General features: G+C 40.7%; 1 protein-coding gene across 2 annotated transcripts in view; it reads left to right on the forward strand.

Annotated features, from left to right (window-relative positions):
* pcxb (pyruvate carboxylase b) overlaps nt 1–18,560 on the forward strand; it is a 472,827-nt gene that overhangs the window by 438,154 nt on the left and 16,113 nt on the right. For both annotated transcript variants that reach the window (XM_074699298.1, XM_074699299.1), the window contains exons 22-24: nt 1,728–1,907; nt 10,827–11,001; nt 13,509–13,582. In XM_074699298.1, coding sequence (XP_074555399.1) covers nt 1,728–1,907; nt 10,827–11,001; nt 13,509–13,582 — 429 coding nt within the window. The remainder of the gene's footprint in view (nt 1–1,727; nt 1,908–10,826; nt 11,002–13,508; nt 13,583–18,560) is intronic.

Raw genomic sequence — 18,560 nt, forward strand, 5'->3', positions numbered from 1 at the left:
GGGGGGGGGGGGGGGGGGGTTGGTGCTGTTGATCTATGAACGACTGAACGATCGGTTCAGCCCGACGACAGCAGGTGCTGCAGGTCTGTATGTCAACGGATGTTTCTGCCCGACGACGGCCGCCGCTGTCGGGGGGGGGGGGGGGCACCGGTCGTACCGGCCCACTGAGGCAGCGGCCCACCGGGAAACCTCCCGGTGCTCCCGATGGCCAGTCCGCCCTTGAATCAGGATTCTAATAAAGCTTTCATGATTCACCAATGTGGTGTGAAACAACAACTTAGAGGTAGGACACTGATTCAGAGTTTTTATTCTGCAAAACATAATGTGTATTTTGAAATTTTTTTAAAAGACAACACTGTTACATGATAAAAAATTTTGCACTGGAGTGTTTAGTACATAGTGTACAGTCAGTGTCTTGATTACTCATCGATATCCAGGGATCCCTGGGGGTTGTGGTAATCCCAGAGCAGCATTTGCGCATGGGTGCATACATATGTGCTTCATGTCTTACTCCAGATAATTTGGCATCACAACTCTTTGAAATGGGTGTCAAGTTCTTTCTCGTGGAATTCATTTGGGAACATCAGTTTGATCTAGACTTCACCCTTGTTGCCTTTCCCCCTCTGTCATGGTATCCACTGAGCACACTAATTGCCACAAAAATAGGCTTCTCGTACAGACGCGACCCTCTCTTTGTTCTTTCTACTCCTTCAGCTGTCGATGTTTGAGTGTAACGCTGCTTCAAACCAGAAGCAGGGCTGAAGAGGAACGAGGCTGTGGTCTTGTTTTAATTTTGAATGAGCCTTTGGCTGAAACTCAACTTTTCTGTCTCTACTGACACCTTAAACCTCCTTTGTCTCATAAACCTCCAGCAGAAAGTACAAATATGAGGTGGAAAGTAACCCGAGGCTGTTTTTCCAGAGATTATTTTTCTGTTTGTGGGTCAGATTAATTGCCCTCTTTTTCTCCATAATGGTCCAAACTCTCCAGGAAGCCTTGAATCTGTGTCTCCTTTAATGGTGACTGCTAAGTGATGTGTGCGGTCGATATTTGCATCAGTGTCCTGTGCACATTAAAAAAGACGCCACTTATCACCATTATGCTAACAAGGCTTGTTATTAGCATAGAGCATGCTATTATAAATAATGAAAGAATGAATATATGTGACCTTAATGATGATTTTTTTTCATGCCCCCTCCTCCTTTCTCTTGGTTTTCAGGTCAGTTCTGTTTTTAAAGACCTGTGTGTGTAGTTTAGATCATGGCTGTTGCATCAGATGATTAGAGGGACCCTATAGATGTTAACATCTTTTCATTTCTCATTCCATTTCCTGGCTTGCTCTCCTCTCTGGGTCACTCAGTGTTTAATCTTGACAGACAGCGTCTTCATTAGAGCAAAGACTGTTGCTTGTTTTCTTTTTGGTGGAATCGTTGTGGGTGTGTTTCTGCTGCACACCGCTAACAGCAAACAAAAAACACAGCCAGACTTCACAGAGCAGAACTGCAAATTCCAAAACTAAATGTGAGATAAGACGTTGGAAAACTGTATTATCCTGATTGATTTACTGTAAGTTCTCTGATGTTTGTCAGATGAACAGTCCAGTAGAGAAGAAAAAGCACCACACACTGTCTGTGGTGAAAAAGAAATACCCAAGTGAGGGCTAAGCCGAGCTAATATTAGCTCTTCTTCAACAATGGTTTTAACACTTCTTTCTTTGTCTGTCCCAGGTGACCCCCTCCTCTAAGATCGTGGGTGACTTGGCCCAGTTCATGGTGCAGAACGATCTGACCAGAGCCGAAGTGGAGGAGAGAGCAGATGAGCTGTCTTTCCCCCTGTCTGTGGTCGAGTTCCTGCAGGGATACATCGGGATACCACATGGAGGTTTCCCAGAGCCCTTCAGATCTAAGGTACACACGCTTGTCCCAATTGCATTCTTTACATAACACAAACCTCTCTTATTTGATACAGTAATTTATAGGAATGAAACAGCTCACAAAACAACAGATCAGATCTAATCACATTTTTGTGGTCATTGTTTTTCATTAGGTCACATTGTTTTTATTTTTAACACCCTGGAATACAATATATCCCAATAATCCAACGTTGAAAAAATATTTTTTAATCAACCATCTAAAGCCATTCCAAACCTGAAAATGAAGCATTTTGCCATTTGAAACATCATTAAAGCTATGTGAACCATTGTTAGTTTCAACATGCCTCAGTAAGGAAAGTCGCCATTGGATGCCCCAGAGGTCGCTAAGAGTCTGTAAATGACGCCATCGCCTAGTTTGCATAATAATCCATTTGGACCCTGTAGGAGAGAGGAATAACGTGGGAGAGACAGAAAGTGTGTTTAAAAAAAACACCACAAACATGTTTTGAAATACAAATGGACTTTCTTTTGTTGATTTTTGCTTTTTTTCATAAGTTATTTTTTAGGGCTTTTATGCCTTTATTGGATAGTAAAGAGGACAGTGGTTAGATCAGGAAACAGGGCACGAGTGAGAAGTAACATGCAGGAAAGAGGCCACAGGCTGGATTCGAACCTGGGCCACATGTGCAAGGGCGAACCTCATGGAGCACAACCTAAACTAACGCCCCGTTTACACAGAGACTCCCGCAAAGAACCATGATGCGCATTACTGCCACCTACTGGACCGGAATGGCTCAACTGGAAATGTGGCTGAGCGCGGAGCCTTCACCTGAAACTGCGAGTGCGCATGCGGTGACGTCAGCATTTCACCCTGAAACGCTCTGCTCTGTGTTTACACGAGGCTGGATGGAGGAGCGGATTCAAATCTTTCCACTCTGGGGAGCGTTTTCAAAAGATTGCGTTTTCACTGAAAACGGAACGTGGTTTCATCTAAACGGAAGGCCAAAACGCAACGAAATGTTTGCGGAATTGACCTTTTTTGGCGTCATGTTAACGGGGCCTAAAACGATCAACCTTCCTCCTGTATCCGGGGTTGGGACTCGCAAAAGTGACCCGAAAGAGACAAGCACATTATAGCAGGTTTTCTTCATGGTAACGTGTTTGTTAAACAGGTTAAAGAAACAGACAAAGCTCTGTTACTGCTCATGTTTTATTAAAGTTATTACAGCGCACATGTGCAGACACACAAACAGCTGTTAGAGCTGACTGACAGATGATCCAGAGGTGATCAGCTGATGCCGTCATCACTGAAACACGTCGCTTCATGTGACGCTCTGAAAGGAGAGGATGTCCTATTGCTCTAAAAACGAATCTCCTCCATCCTCTCTCCTCTCTTCATTTCCTTGCGTCTCTCCCATCATCTCTGGTGGGAGGGACTAAGACGCAAGTGAACAACGCAAGTGGAGGAGGGAAGGATGGAACTTTTAGACACACTCCATGTCCACAACACACACGCCTCCCTCCACATCTGTCTTGCTCTTTACCCTCATGCATGCACATCATTGAGACCACACACACACACACTCACACTCCAAACTCGGAAGTAAAACAAAGTAAAAACATGCAAATGTCACATTCCGAACCGAGTTGGGCAAACCAAATGGTTGGGATATACTTCATAAACTATTCCATCCCTGGTCATTTCTTTTTAGGTTTCTTTATCCAATTCTTGGCCAGCATTGACCTTCTAGGATCCCTTTTCTTCCCCTCCACTCGCACACTCTCAAACAGCAGGTTTTTTAAGGACACGTGTATGTACAAGTGTTCTCACACACAAGTTCTGTCACATGCTTGGTTACATCTGACAGCTGCAAAAGGTGAAGAAAAGCGTGGTATTGCCCCGTCCTCTCATCTCCTCGCTGCTTCTTTACCTCTGTCTACCTTTCTTGTCTCTTCTCCTCACCCCTGCAAACAGAGACTTTCATGCGCATCAGAGGCCAACAGCCTGAAGTCTCCGTGGGAGGGCCTCACGAACGCACACGCATGAATAAAGGCACATTTGTCATCTTCTCCCAAAGACCTGCTGACATATTGGCATAGTTGACATTTCTCCAAAAAGCCAGACTGTATTTTTTGTTCTCTGAGGAAGACAAAATAGTGGATGTTTTATTCTCCAGTTCCATCCACAGTCGACGAGTCTTTCATAACGTATTATCAGCGAGCTGGCTGGGGCCCAGAATGTGAAATATTTGGTTTGAGACATCGTCTGGCTTTTTCCACAGGACGCTCATTGTGCCTTCATGTGTTGCTGAGATTTCTGCAGAGCATTATTAAACTTTCTGACCAGCTCTGAGCGATATGTGGAAGAAAACTCATCCAAGCACGTCTTTACTTTAAGCCTAGCACTAATTCCATACAACCATACGTTTCTACGAGCTCTGATTTCTGTTCTTGTTTCCACGTAACCTTTCTCTTCCTCACATCCTTCCTTGTGGTTGTTCACCTCTCTACATAACTAACACCTGTCCTCGTCTTACCCTCACCTCAAAATTGTCCCAGTCTACTCTGTCCCACCACACTGCTGTTCTTTTTTCTGAGGCTGAATGATCAGATATTTGTCATTTAGCTTCCTGGACAGTCCCGCCCTGCACAATCACAGTGATTTTTCAGTTTTGACACCCACCATGCAGCCCTGTGTCTGCTACCTCTCTATTAGTGTCTCTCACAGTCTGGTGTTTGGGTGCAGACAGATGAAACTGGTGGACAGTTTCATACTCCTGACAGAGGTTGTCGTGCATCTTTTCTCTCGTCTTTGCGCTGCATCCCTTTGAACATTACAAAAAGCAGTATTTGCATTCCAGCTCTTTGGTGTCGTGTGATGTTTTTTCAATGAGGTCCAGCCAGCTCAGCCGTTCATTAAGCATGATAACAACGTGCCGAGGCTGTAGCCTGTCTTACAGTTTCTGAACACATGTTGATCTGCTGCCAGAGAAGTCCAAATCTCCCCCACAGACACATTCAAGAGAGACCCTGGTTTTTTGAAGGCACAAACACCAGGAGGCTTTTTTGCACACAGCTGTCCGAAGGACTCGTCTCTCCATGCCCCTGATTCAGTTTGATTCAGAATTCAGCTTTAGTACAAATCAAGTCTTTCTTTTCTGTGCACAGTCTGTGGGCGTTGTTTTACAGTGTTTTCGTTTGGTTGTCCAGAACATAGACTGTTTGATATATGGATGTAGACTCCTTGATGTCACCCATATGTTCCTGAATAGAGAAAAGTAAAGAAAGTTGGAAAAAACAATTGTAATTGTCCCATGACTTAGTCCCGCCCTCGAACGTGATGAGCCAATCACAGTGTGCACAGCCTTCCCATACACTCAGACATCGGGCCTCATTCACAAACAGTTCATACGCCCAAATTTGTGCCTAAATCATGGGTACGAACATTCTGTGATTCATTGATATTTTCTTACTTGACTTTGTTCTTACTCTGCAAACAGATGTAGAACCTCCTCAGACCATGTGTTCGCACAAGTGATGATGCCCAGCTCTCTCAGAAAATGTAAACACAAACACTTCTAACTAATTGCATGACATGTTTAAACTACTTTCAGTAAAAGAAAAAAGACTTCGATAGAATTAAGAAAAAAAACAAACTGTGAACAAAGTGGATTAAATAGCTATGAAATTGACGCAACCCTTGTTATACAAATAGTATTGAATCCAGTGGCAGCTGCTGGTCAGTCAAGGAGGGGAAGCTCATTTTTTTCCGGCCTACATCATAAATTTATTTATTTAAACGTAAATTCTACCCTCCGTGTCAGCTTGCTAGCAGCTGGAGCTGCTACATGAGACTACGACAGGCTGTAAGTGTGAGTGACAGGGGGAGAAGCTCCACAGCTGCAGCTGAAACTGCTTATTGGTGAAAAGAGAGAGAATCTTAAAACACAACGCTCCCCGTTTTTAAGAAAAATAAACTCGCTGGGATCGATAAAGCCTCAGCATCAGTTCAGAACAGGCATGGGCAAACTACGGCCCGGGGGCCACATGCAGCCAGTTAAACGTTGTAATCTGGCCCGCCGAACTTGAAAAAATTAAATGAATAAACCTTGTTAATGTTTTATTTTCCCTGCAATTCTGATATTTTCCCACTAGATGGCGTACTGTAGAGACATTGGCTTTGTTGAGGTGAAGCGTAGGCCTATTATTCCATGTTTGCACTTTACCCTCTGACCCATCAACCCTTCTGTAAAGATGAACGGACCTAAGAAAAGAGATGGAGTGGATCGTCAGCGATCTGTTAATTATAAAACAAGAAAGCTCAGGAACATGTCTGTAGTTATAAACGTTCAATGTGAGTTATTTGTCTAATTTTGATATGGAGACGTTCACATTTAATATCAAAATATCACACAAACAATTTTGACACAATCTTTTATTATTTTTTGTTTTTTCATTTTTTAAAACCAGGACAGAAAAACCACGTTTTTCTGTTTTTCTGTAATTCTGTTTTTCCGTGGTTTCAAAAACAGAAAAACAAAAAAAGAAGTCAATTTTTTTTTTTTTTTTTTTTTTTTTTTTTTTTTTTTTTAAACAGAATAACGTAAGAACGAACCATACACGGATTAAAAATTATAATTCCATTCTGTCATATTCTTATTTCAATTTCAAAACAAAATCAAAACAGCTAAAAATAGACTGTTATTTGTTTCTGATTTTTGATTTGAAAACGAAAAATTGAATAACAAGTCATTATCCGTTTTCCGATTTGTGATTCTATAACGGATATGGAATGAATGAACGAATGATACCCTGATAGTTACCAAAGCACTCCATCCATCTGCTCCTGGTCCGGCCCCTTTGTCAAATGTTAGAACCCATTGTGGCCCACCAATCAAAAAGTTTGCTCACCCCTGGTTCAGAACAACTGACTATACAGCTCAGAAGATGCTCCGGTGGAGGTTTATACTTCAAGATCTCTGACTGGCTCATTTCACTGTCGATCAAAAAGGGATTCAGCCTCGGATTCGGACAGATTATCCAATCATCATGCAGAAGCCCAGCGTCCAGGCCAGCCCACTGCCTCATAGACCCCCCTGAGACGCTGAGCGTCTGATGGGCGGGACAAAGCCCAGCGTTTATCCAATGACCATCTAGTTTCCACAATGGAACAACCCACTCTACGCTTCCCCGCTGAAGTCAGAAGACGCTCAGCGTCCGACTGTGTTACAGCGCTGAGACGCTGCGGGGATGAATGAGAAGGAGGTGGAGCCAGTTACCTGTGATAGGTAGCTGATTCTGAACAAAAGATGAAGGAATTCTAGCTCATATTTTGTCAATGATGTATCATATTTCCATGTAAAATCTTTGAATCTAGATGAGTCCTGTTGAAGTGTGAGGGTGATCATGGCTTGTAATCCAAGTCGTTGTCTGATTAGCTTATCAGTTAGCAAACATGAATTATGTTGTTTGAGTTTGCATGTAAGCAGAGACATTACCAGCTCATTAAAGAGTCGCATGCTACAGAGGCAGATATCTGCATCCCTGTGTGCTGTAGCTGAAGGTTATTTTTATGCTGGCAGCATAGAAGAAGTGATGTTTCTTTAATGGAGCTTTGGTGGCATTAATTAGTCAGCAAGCAGTCATTCCAGCACTATATCACAGAGAGTCCCTCATGCACACAAGTTGTTTGCATGCACGAGGAAAACTTTTGACGACACAAAGTGGTAATTGAGGCATTTCCTGCCTTAGCTGTGTCACGCACGGCTCATTTGCAGCGTGGGCGGAAGGAGAAAATGGACGAGGGGGAAACGAGAAAGACGGGAGGGCAAAAGGGAGAGGACGGAGGGAGACAGTGGGAGGATTGATGCAAATATGGGAAGATAGAGGGAATAAATATGGAGGCTGTGAGGAAGAAAATGAATTCAAGAAATGAGATTGAAATACATCACATCCCTCAGAGCAAAGCACCGGAGAATACAGAACGAGAGAGAAACAGTGACAGTAAAAAGGAGGAATAGGAGTGGGTTGAGTGGATTTAAGAGAAATGAGGAGAAAAAGAAAATAACCTTGAATGGAGGGTTTATGTTTTTTCCCATTGCTCATGCAGAAGCTTTTTTTTTTCAGTACAAAAACTCACACGCAGTCGCTATCTGTCCGTGTCTCACACTTAAACAATCAAACAGTCTAGGTGTGAGACATCCTCAGAGGACACAATGTTAATGAGCAGGGACTCCAATGAGGCTGCCATCTTTGAAGTGTCTCTCACACACACTCACACACACACACACAAATGAGCCTGCTATCTTTGAACTGTTAGCTCTGTGACTAATAGCGTTGCACTGGGCCCTTTTGTCGGGAGATTTCCGGAAGGCAGGCAAAAACGCTCCCGTAAATGCACCGATATGTTACGCACACACAAAGAGGAGAGGAGATGTGGAAATCACAGAGTGGAGCTCAGGACTGCGCACATACATATGTAACAACACAACCCTTCTCGAGTCGGTGCTAAAACACTCAAGGAAGGGGGACTTTAAGGAAACTGAGAAATTCTGAGAAGGCCCTTAAAAAGTATTAAAAAATCTTAATTGTGGTTTTATGAGGTATTAAGTGTCATAGGTATTCAAGCTTTGACCCAAAAAATATCCATGAATATTTATTTTCCTCCTTGCAACTGTCCCCTGATTGGGACGTTAAACATTCAGCCGATAAAGTTCTAAAATAGAATAAAATAGAAAAGAATAGAGTTACTTTATTGATCCCAAACTGGAAAATTGTTGTGTTAACAGCAGAAATCAATGGAGTCAGTAGAAAAATACAAAAAGAAAAAAGAATAAGATTAAAAAAAATACATAAAGACTCTAGTTACAATAAAAAACAACAATAAGGATTGTGAGCGGTGTAAACACCAGCTATAAATTAACGTCATTTCTAGTTTCATAAAGAGAAATTAAATACAACATTAAAGCAAATCACACAATCTCCAGCACATGTCCTCAATTTAAAAAATGATTAAATAATTTCTCATTTTCTTCAGCAAGTTGGCCTTGAATAACTGCTGTTTCTTGTTGTGAGAGTGTCAACAAACCTGCCTTTAGTTTCATTTGTTCTTTCAAGCTTTATTCCTCCTTAGCTTACATCATCTCTGTAAAAATGTAAACTACAACTGTTAAAAAGTGGATGCCAACAACAACTGAAAGTTGCGATAAAGTCTTAAAACTTTTTTAAAGGTTTTTGAAAAAGTCTTAAAAAGGTATTGAAATCAACCTCAGGATTTTAGCATATACCCTGTGTAAAATTCCCCGCTTGTCCTTTTAAATTGTCTTTCCCGCAGTTTTTAGTCCACTTGCCCACAACGAAAGCAGCAGTAAGCAGCAACTCTCTAAGCCCTGAAAGTTAATCCACACAGGAACAAAAAACCCCAAACCCAAAAAACGTTATCGATCAACCAAAAAACACTGGTATACCAGGGAAAGTGCAAAATAAAAACGATCTCACTGCACTTGGAACAACTTAAATCCATAGAAACGTCTTTCCTTTCCTAGCGCTTTCTTGGTCCCAGGAAGTGATAATCCAAGGGGTTCTGTAGGGATGTTGGATCAGCACCAGTAACTACCCTCCAGGTCGTTTATTTTTAGTTTATTGCAACTTAGTCCGGACAGCTTATTACTTTTTCTTGTTTCCCAGACCCTTTCCACAGGCACGCCTGTTCCATTGTCTTTTTCCCTCGCGATCTCCTCTCCTCCTCCACGTCCTCCTTTTATAATTTCATCCTTTATTTTCTTTTCTTCTTAACCATAACCAACTCAGGAAACATTGTAGCAGGTACCCCATCCTATCTTACATTTTTCTAACAGGGATTTATTTTCATCATACTGAAAACCTCTCATTAATTTAATTAATCGCACTTTGAATCATTTCATTCCCCATAATACTTCCCTCTTTTAATCGAATTTCCGTTTTTGGTGACACTGTCTCAAATACACAAACATTACATGGATGTCTGCACACAGATGTGTCAGACGGTGTACACCTCACAAATACAGAGTTAGCATGCTAGCATAGGTGATTATTAATTTAACATCACGTGCAGGTTGGGAACACATAAAGCCTTTGAAGTAGCTTTCTCTGATTTCTTGAAACTCAGGGTCTTAAATCAAACTAAAGAGGTGTTTTAATCGAGAGTTTTGCAGCTGTCTCTTCATTCCCCTGAACGCACTAAACTGTATCATCAAGAGCTAAAGAAATCAAAACACAAAAAACAAAAACAGCTGTCATTAGGCACAGTTCCCGTGTCCCGACATAATCTCTTCACTGGGTGTTATTAGCAGCCTCACATCGATTGTCTCTACAACTTGTGTCAGATATCAGCAACTGTGGGGGAAGATAACGTGTCCGATCATTAGTCTCAGAGCAGCCTCCACTTTCCACAATTATCCCCCTCCTTTCTGTCTTTCATCCATCTGTTTTGTCCCTCTTTCAAAGGAGGGGAGAGGATGATGTGTCACACACGACAACAAATGCTGTGGTTTGTAATAGGATGATGGTACTTGAGTGGAGAGAGGGATGAATTGAAAGAAAGGGAGAGATGGTGGCGACTATCAGTGCAGATCCGCCGCTTTATGCAAATAAAGAATAAGTTGTATCAAGTGTTATATTTGCTTCAATTCAAGTGTTCCTCTCCATCTCTTCTTCCATCCTTCAAAACAGCCCCCCCAACGTCTCCCCATCTTCCTCCGCCTCTTATCCCAAGTGTCTCTGTCACTTCACTGTTTTTTGTCAGGGCGCAGCTTTGATGTCGACGTGTTGTTGTGAAGTTCACTGCGAAGGATTTACCGGGGCTTTGTTCATCCCACATGCTTCACAGTCTTGTGGGGATATCATGAGCGAGTAAACACTCAGAAAACAATGCATGTATGACTCACTTATATCCACTTTTTACCTCTCGTTCCAGGTGCTGAAGTCCCTCGCACGTATTGAGGGTCGTCCTGGTGCCTCTCTGCCGCCGATGGATTTCAAGGCCCTGGAGGAGGGGCTAAGAGCTGCTCACGGGGAGGACATCACCCCTGAGGACGTGATGTCAGCGGCTATGTATCCCAAAGTTTTCCAGGAGTTCAAGGACTTCACTTGTAAGTCGCAGACTTGATAATACATCTTTGTATTCAGATAACTATTCTGGATAATTGTTTTAATTTAGGGTTTAATTACTGAAATGTGCTGTTAATAGAATTGGGTCTGTCGGTTCATGGGATTTTGACTTATTTTAAAGTCACTCTCATTCTCATTTGTGTTATTACTGGGGCTTGAAATTAGCAGACAACCCTAAGTCAGACACCGTCATTAAGAAGTTCAGATTATTTTGTTGTAATGTGTTTGATTGTTGTTTTTGGTTGTTCACGAGTCTTACACAGGGTCTTAAAAAGTATTAAAAGTTGATAAATCAGTTGTGGGAAAATTAAGGCCCTTAAAAAGTATTAAAAAGTCTTAATTTTGATGTAATGAGATATTATATTTTGTTGGTATTCTTACTTTGACTCCAAACATACCCATGAATATTCAGTTTCCTTCTTGCGACTGTTACAAACTAACCTGGCACGCCAGACAGACAGCTCCATATATCCGCCACGGAAAAAGTACATCTGGTTCGAAAATGTTTTCAGGGTCTGAACCTTCAAAAAAAAACACATCTGGTGATTGGACAATCATTCAGCCCGTCAAAATCATCACAGTCCATTGTATGTTTGTTTTGGAACAAATTTTCTGTGTTCAAATCAGCTCTTTACTGGATACAATGCAACAAAATAAGTTATTTGTTAATACAGTTACGTAGCGCTGTAGTTTGAAACATGACAACAAGCAAAGTTGTGATTTTGTGAGGCGTGGGCTATACGTAGCGCTAGCAGCCCAACATATCCATAGGCTAATGTGACGACAAACTCAGTTCGTGCAGTAGTTTAGTTGCCGTCCATATGTAGCGCTGATAGAAAGGAAATCACACAATCTCAAGCGCATGTCCTAAATTTTGATAATGATGAAATAAATTCTTGTTTTTTTTCTGCAAGTTGGCCTTGAATAACCACTGTTACTTTTTGTGAGAATGTTAATGTCAGTTAACCTGCCTTTAGTTTTATTTATCCTATCAAGCTTTATTCCTTCTCAGTTTACCTAATTTACGTTAAAATGCAAACTACAACTGTCAAAGATCAGTTGCTAACAACAGCTTAAAATCGCAATAAGGTCTTAAGACCTTTTGAAAGGTTTTATAAAAAAGTCTTAAAAAGGTATTGAATTTAACCTCAGGATTTCAGCATAAACTCTGTAACATCCTAGAGGACAATCCAAGGCTTTGAAATCAGGAAGAGAGCAGCTGAAACACAAAAGATGAGCAACACATAATCACCGCATGTCACTCTAGAGTAGGAAATGTCTGCAGTGAGGAGCGGGCAAGAGGGGACTGATGTTGGGAAGCTAGTATGATATTTTCTTGAGGAGTCAGTTGACTTGGAGTTGTTTAAAGCAGAAACAGAGCTAACTGGATTAACACAATCTTAATTGCTGCTTTGAGGACTGCAGAAGTGTTTGCATGAAACTGGAGGGGCTTTAATAAGCTGTCGTCTCTTCACTAATTTAGCTAAAGGCTGAACATCCTCCCAAACACAAACTTAACCCTTGGTCTCATCTAATTATATTCATGATTTCAAATTCCTACAAAGGAAAGTAGCTCTGTATCCACTAGTTTTCTCCATTTATTCAGATGTTAAGGTCCTGTTGGTTGTAATTAGCAGCATTTAGCAGAATAGACCTGGTGGAAAGGAAATATACATTTGTTAGTAGGTTTACACTTGCATATTATGACTTAATGTAAAAAACTTCTCAGCATTTGCCTTTTTTTTTCTTCACTGCCGGTCAAAAGCTTGGAACACCACAATTTTTTTAATCAAAATTTGAGTCCAAAAAAAGCTTGAAATGATACAAAGTTAAGTTGTGAACTACTAGAGGTCGAGGAAAAAGAGTAAGTTTTACCAAAACTGAAAAATAATGGACATTTCATAATTAGAAGGCTCTTTTCCGGGGAACAAGGAATGAGGTGATAGCTTAAAGCTAATTCCTTCAGGTGTCCCAAATCGTTTCACTTACTTACAACCTCCTATGTAAAAGTAATGCTGGAACACACGGTGGTACCATACCCTTGTGAGTATTCTTGAACAGTATTGTACTGCAGATGTGTGTTGCTGTAAAGATGATGGGGAAAAGGCACTTATTAAAAAAGACAAGGACCATCATAATACGCAAAGATTTAGGTCTTTCTTGCAGAGAAATTGCAAAGGCTCTGAGGAACTGGGGTAAACTGATATGAAGAGGCCTGGTGGAACTAAATCCACAACTGAATCTGAAAACAGGTTTCTAAGAGTCAAGCTTCAAGCACAGATTAAAAGAGGTTTAGCTGTTTTAAACAGCTATATCTCAACAGCCACTTCTTCTGAATTTGTGCCTTTTGTGGTTGAATAACATACTGTCTAAAAATCAATGATCGACTTATTCTACAGCCATTATCAGCAGATGTTAAGTGTTAATTTACAAAGAAATTTAATCTGCAATACACCCTTTAACCTCATGTCTGTTTCTCTCTACCCAGCTAACTTCGGTCCAGTGGATTGTCTCAGCACCAGACTGTTCCTGGATGGACCCAAGATCGCAGAGGAGTTTGAGGTACACAATTTACACCAGATCAGAAGAGAGAACATAATTGATGATTTATGATGTACTGAAAGTCTAAGTTTGGAAAAAACCTAGATTGAAAGAAAAGGAAGTTTTCTCTAAAAAGTGATGTGTTCTGGGAAGTGTGGGATCTAGTGTTTGGGTTCTCTGCCTGGAATTTATTGGCTTCAAGCCAAAATATTCCAATAAAAGGTAAAAGGTTAGGAGGTTCCAATACAATGTTGAATTTAGGGATGTCCCAATCAGCATTTTTTGCCCCCGATCCAGATTATTCAGTAGTGAGTAATGGCCGATACCAAGTCCCGATCCTATTTTGGGGTTTGGAGATAAACTTTGCTGAAGAAGTTTGAAAGTGAAGCAGCACGTTTTTTTGTGTTAACAATACTGAATAGTACAAAAATATAGTTAAAGCTTATGAAGTCCATTCAACTTAGTCCAGATGGTTTTGAAGGTAAAATCCTCTGGATCCCAAACACTTTTTTTTAATGACTGGCATTTACAAGCCATTTGCCCAATCCAAAAACAAAAAACACTGGGGTAATTGTCAGGTTCTCAAGTTTACGATGGTACATGAATGTATCACATAAGAATCTGGAAACATGTCTTAACATGATGCAAAAATAAGGGACAATTTCATCAACATCGCTTTGAATTTCATTTGCAGATAATGACCGGTTTGCTTGCTAAATTTAGTCAAAAAAAAATCTACGCTTCCCACGGCTTTCAGCAAACCCTGAATGGTGGAAAACTTGTATGCATGTAATACAATCTATGCTACCAAAGTTTGCCAGCGTAGATTTGAACCTTTTCTAATTTCTGTTTGAATTAGGTGTCCAAATGACCCCTACATAAAAGCCCTCGATAAAATCACTGAAAGCTTTCCCTAAAGTTTACTTATCCTAGCCTAAAAGTTGAAAGCTGATTTAAAGCTTGAAATGCTTTTAAAACGACTTAAATCCTGCTACAATAGGCAGTTGTTTCATTTGTAGACACCGTGTGATAAAAGCTGTGTTATCATTCAATTATCCTCACTAATTCTACGATAACACATTTAATTTTCATTTAAGTTGTGAACCACTTTGCTTCTTAATTAATTTCAGTGTAATAGCAGTTCCATGTAGACAAGACTTTATCAGCAGGAAGTGATTTTTCCATCAGTGCAGACAGCGAGGTGTGATACAGTGTGCCGCAGAGTCACAGTGAATTGCTGATAACACAGCAGGGAGGACGGAGATATTAACACTTTATCAGGGGAGCAACAAACTGCATTTCTGATCCCACCGGCCATCACATTGGCCTTCCAGCACTGAAATAACAGATTAATTTTGTTCTATGGTGTTTGGGAGCAGCCGGGTGAAAGACGCTGAGGGCCAATATCTCAGACCAAAATATATCAGTTAGAGTTCTGAGGCTTGTTTTGTCCGTTTATTCTCCATCAGGGAGGCAGACGAAGAAGCAGCAAAGTAACAAAACAAACGTGTTGGATTATTTTCCATGCAAATTTATAAGTGGGCCTGGGAATTTATCACTCTTTTGGATATAATAACTGGCTGTCACTTATGACTGCAAAGACACAGAATCTGAGACTGAAATGTTCCCGGGGAATATTCTTCTAAGTCATAATTTCCTGTCGGCTCCAAAATGCTACAAAGCAGAATCAGCAGGCTGCCAATTGGTTTTAACGCTGGTGAATAAACAGTCAGGAGAAATATTTCAGGATGCCCGAGGAGCTGATTGAAAGATAGTCTCAGAACAGGAGACAGCAGGTTTGAAGACGCCGGTTTTATCTCGAAAGTTCGGCACAAACAGAGAAGATTTGAGGCGAATGACAGCAGTTACCGCTTTGATGAGCAAAACTCAAGCGCAAGTGATTGTTCAAGTCCAGATTTGAAGAGTGAATTCCAAAGAGAGTGTAGAGACATCCTACCGTAACCTTGGCGACAGATGTCAGAATCAGACGTCAGTTCAAAGACAAAGTTTGCTCTTACTTCTGAGGGAGCTGTCACTCAGGATGTCATCAGGTAAAGAAAACTGTTTCTCGGTTGGAGATTTCAAAACTTGAGAGTTTTTTTTTCTCAAAGCTGTGGAAAAATCTACTTCTTCCTGACTTTTAAATCAGCTTAGAGAGGATCAATTTTCAGACCAAAAAACACAGAATTAAGGGAAGGATCTTTTTCTTCAACACTCATTAGACAATAAAGAATGATGAAGACTTATTAGTGATTCCCACCAGGCTCATAGCGTTTGCTTTGAGAGCAGAGCAGCAGTTCTGTGTAATGTAATGTTGGGTGGTGAAGCCGTTTGGGGAACACCGTTGAGACAATGAACAATCGAGCAGATGGCGCCGGTATGAAACAGGTGACACAGGTCAGAGATGATGGTTGTGACATGTTATGACTGCAGCTCTGCTGTGACCTTGTCTGGGTTTTAGTCTGTGTGTTTCTGAAAGATGGAAGGTCATGACTTTGGGGAAATGTTCCTCTGAACAGCAATATGTGAGGGCTACAGTGATGCAAGGAGACGAGACACGCTGTGAAAGTGATCTTCTAAAAGCGTGTTCAGGAGAATTCTAATTTTCTGATATTCTTAAAGAAAGAAAGAAAAAACAATTGTTGCTATGGAAAATTAGATCTACAGTCTTATTTTTAACCCTGAGCTGCCGCAAATATAAAAAAGAAAGCATGGATGTGAGTCACATGAAGTGGAGATGAAGATAGTAAGACAAAGCTGTGAAAGAGATTCATGAGATGTTATTCCTTGATTGTTTCACAGCTGTTGTGCTGTGTAATGAACTTACACCACATCTTCACACAGCCCTGAAGGTAGAGGCTGGATTTAACAAAGTGACATTTCACCTTCTTCAATTCTGGAAATGCATACGCCTCTATTATACTCAACCTTAACCCATGGTTGAGTATGTGAAATATGAGTTTTATGCAGGTTTGGAAAAGAGAACTGTTGAGTCAGACATATACTTCATTTTCCTGCATGGACAAGGCTCTGTTCTGTAAATTTAGTTTAAAGAAAATATGTCTGTTCTTCTTTTTATACAAATCATCTCTGTTTGTATTCATGCACTCCACGCTATCCAAAGGACAGGCTATATACATTTTCATTTGCCCAGTCTTTAAACACACAAGCACCGCGCTGGATTTTAACCAATTAAGGGAAAAAATAAAATTGTCCACTGTGCCAAAGAGTCGTTTTTTAGCTGTCTATCTACACTTTTTAATAAACGACTTTATCCACAAAATTAAATCTTTGTTTATCTTTACAGTGGCCATATTTATTTTGTCGTGGATATGGTATTTCACAGCTGCTATCTTAAAGATGATTGCACTCCCTCGCCCCCTTGTGGTCCAGAGTCTCCACACACTGTCGTAAATTACTTTTAGCGAGGCGTGTGTTTGTTTTGTAATTAAATGGAGATCTGATGGAAACAAATTTTCTTTGTTTGAGACTAATTTTTACTGAATGAAACGTGCTGAGGTAAGGTATTTATCAGTACAGTTACGTAGCGCCATGGTTTGAAACGTGACATCAAGCAAACGTTGTTGTAGCAGCCAGCTATATGTTAGCGTCATCAGCAGCCTGGTGCTCCGAGGTATCTATAGGCTAACGTGACAACAAGTAAACACTGTCAGTTTGTAAGTACTTTAGTAGCTGTTTATAGACATGTCCGTAATGTGTAACGTTTGTAAATCCTGGTTAGCCATGTCCTGTCAGTCATCTACCAATCAGAGCTAACATAACCTCATTCTTCATTTTATTGATAGACTCTCAAGTTTGAACAGACCACTGCAGAATAAGTGCTGACTGTGGGTTGGAATGAACATTATCACTAACAGTTTAGCCCCTGTGTTATAGAGTGATACAGCTCAAGCTAAAGGCTAATTAGGCTTTATCACTGTATTACTCTCCTGAACTGGAAGCTAAGAAGTAGCAATTCGAAATAAGCTGTAACCAGCACTATTGGTGCTGATAGTCTCATTTTAAAGTGTGGATTACAATCAGGCATGTATCAAGAAAGGAAACTTTTTCAAGATAACTTTCAAACTCCTCACAGCCCCTTTAAAGCTGCACTGAGCAAAATTTTATTATATCATATCAATTCTAATTGCAGGATATTATGTATTGTTAGGTTTAATCACAATCTCCCAAAGGTTGTAATCATAACGACTAGTTTCACTGTTGATCGTGTTGGTGAGTTATATGAGTAATGAAGCTGCAGCTGCAATGAGCTGCAATCAAAAAGTCATGTGACTGAAACCCATGAATAGTTAGAAAAGGCAACCAGTACATCCATATCAAAGTGAAATCCAGAGCTCATGTTATTGATTTATACATCTTTTAAAGTTTTTTGTTTCTGTAAGTTTTTCAGCAAAAAGTGAGGATGAAGGTCAGAATCAAAGTCTTTCTGACTTAAAGCGATGAGTCAGAGTTTCCTTGACTTGGCTAAATCTTTGATCAGAATAAGGTTGAAGGATAGATTTAGAAAACTTCTGTAGAAGTCAACCAAATTATGTCACATAAAATGTGAAAATGCAGGCCGGATTTTTTATGGGGATTATTGCTGGTTAAAATAGCTGATTTTTAGCCAGCTTTTTTCAGAAATGCAAAATTTTTATATGTGTTGTTGCAATTAAATGTTAGTGATGAGCAAAGTTGCTGTTAACGCTGTAGGCAGTGTTTCAAACACAGGGTCCAGGACTGAGCTTCTCCAGCAGTCTGTTCAGTCTCTGTCTCCTGGATCCTGTCTGCTCACAGCAGGTGAAGCTCTTCCAATGTGGTGTTGGTGTCTGATGTTATCTCCGTTAGCCATGTCTGTGAATAGCATGATGCTACTCTGCCCTCTGGTATTCCCTCTGTTGCTGGGTTAGCACAGCTAGCTTGTCCATCTTATTGGAGATAGATCTTACGTTCCCAATAACGATGGATGGAAGGACAGGTCCATGTCGTCACTTCATAG

Source organism: Halichoeres trimaculatus, unplaced genomic scaffold (genome assembly GCF_033239565.1).
Source record: "Halichoeres trimaculatus isolate MK-OKI-2021-1 unplaced genomic scaffold, fHalTri1.1 fHalTri1_scaffold_22, whole genome shotgun sequence".
NCBI lineage: Eukaryota > Metazoa > Chordata > Actinopteri > Labriformes > Labridae > Halichoeres > Halichoeres trimaculatus.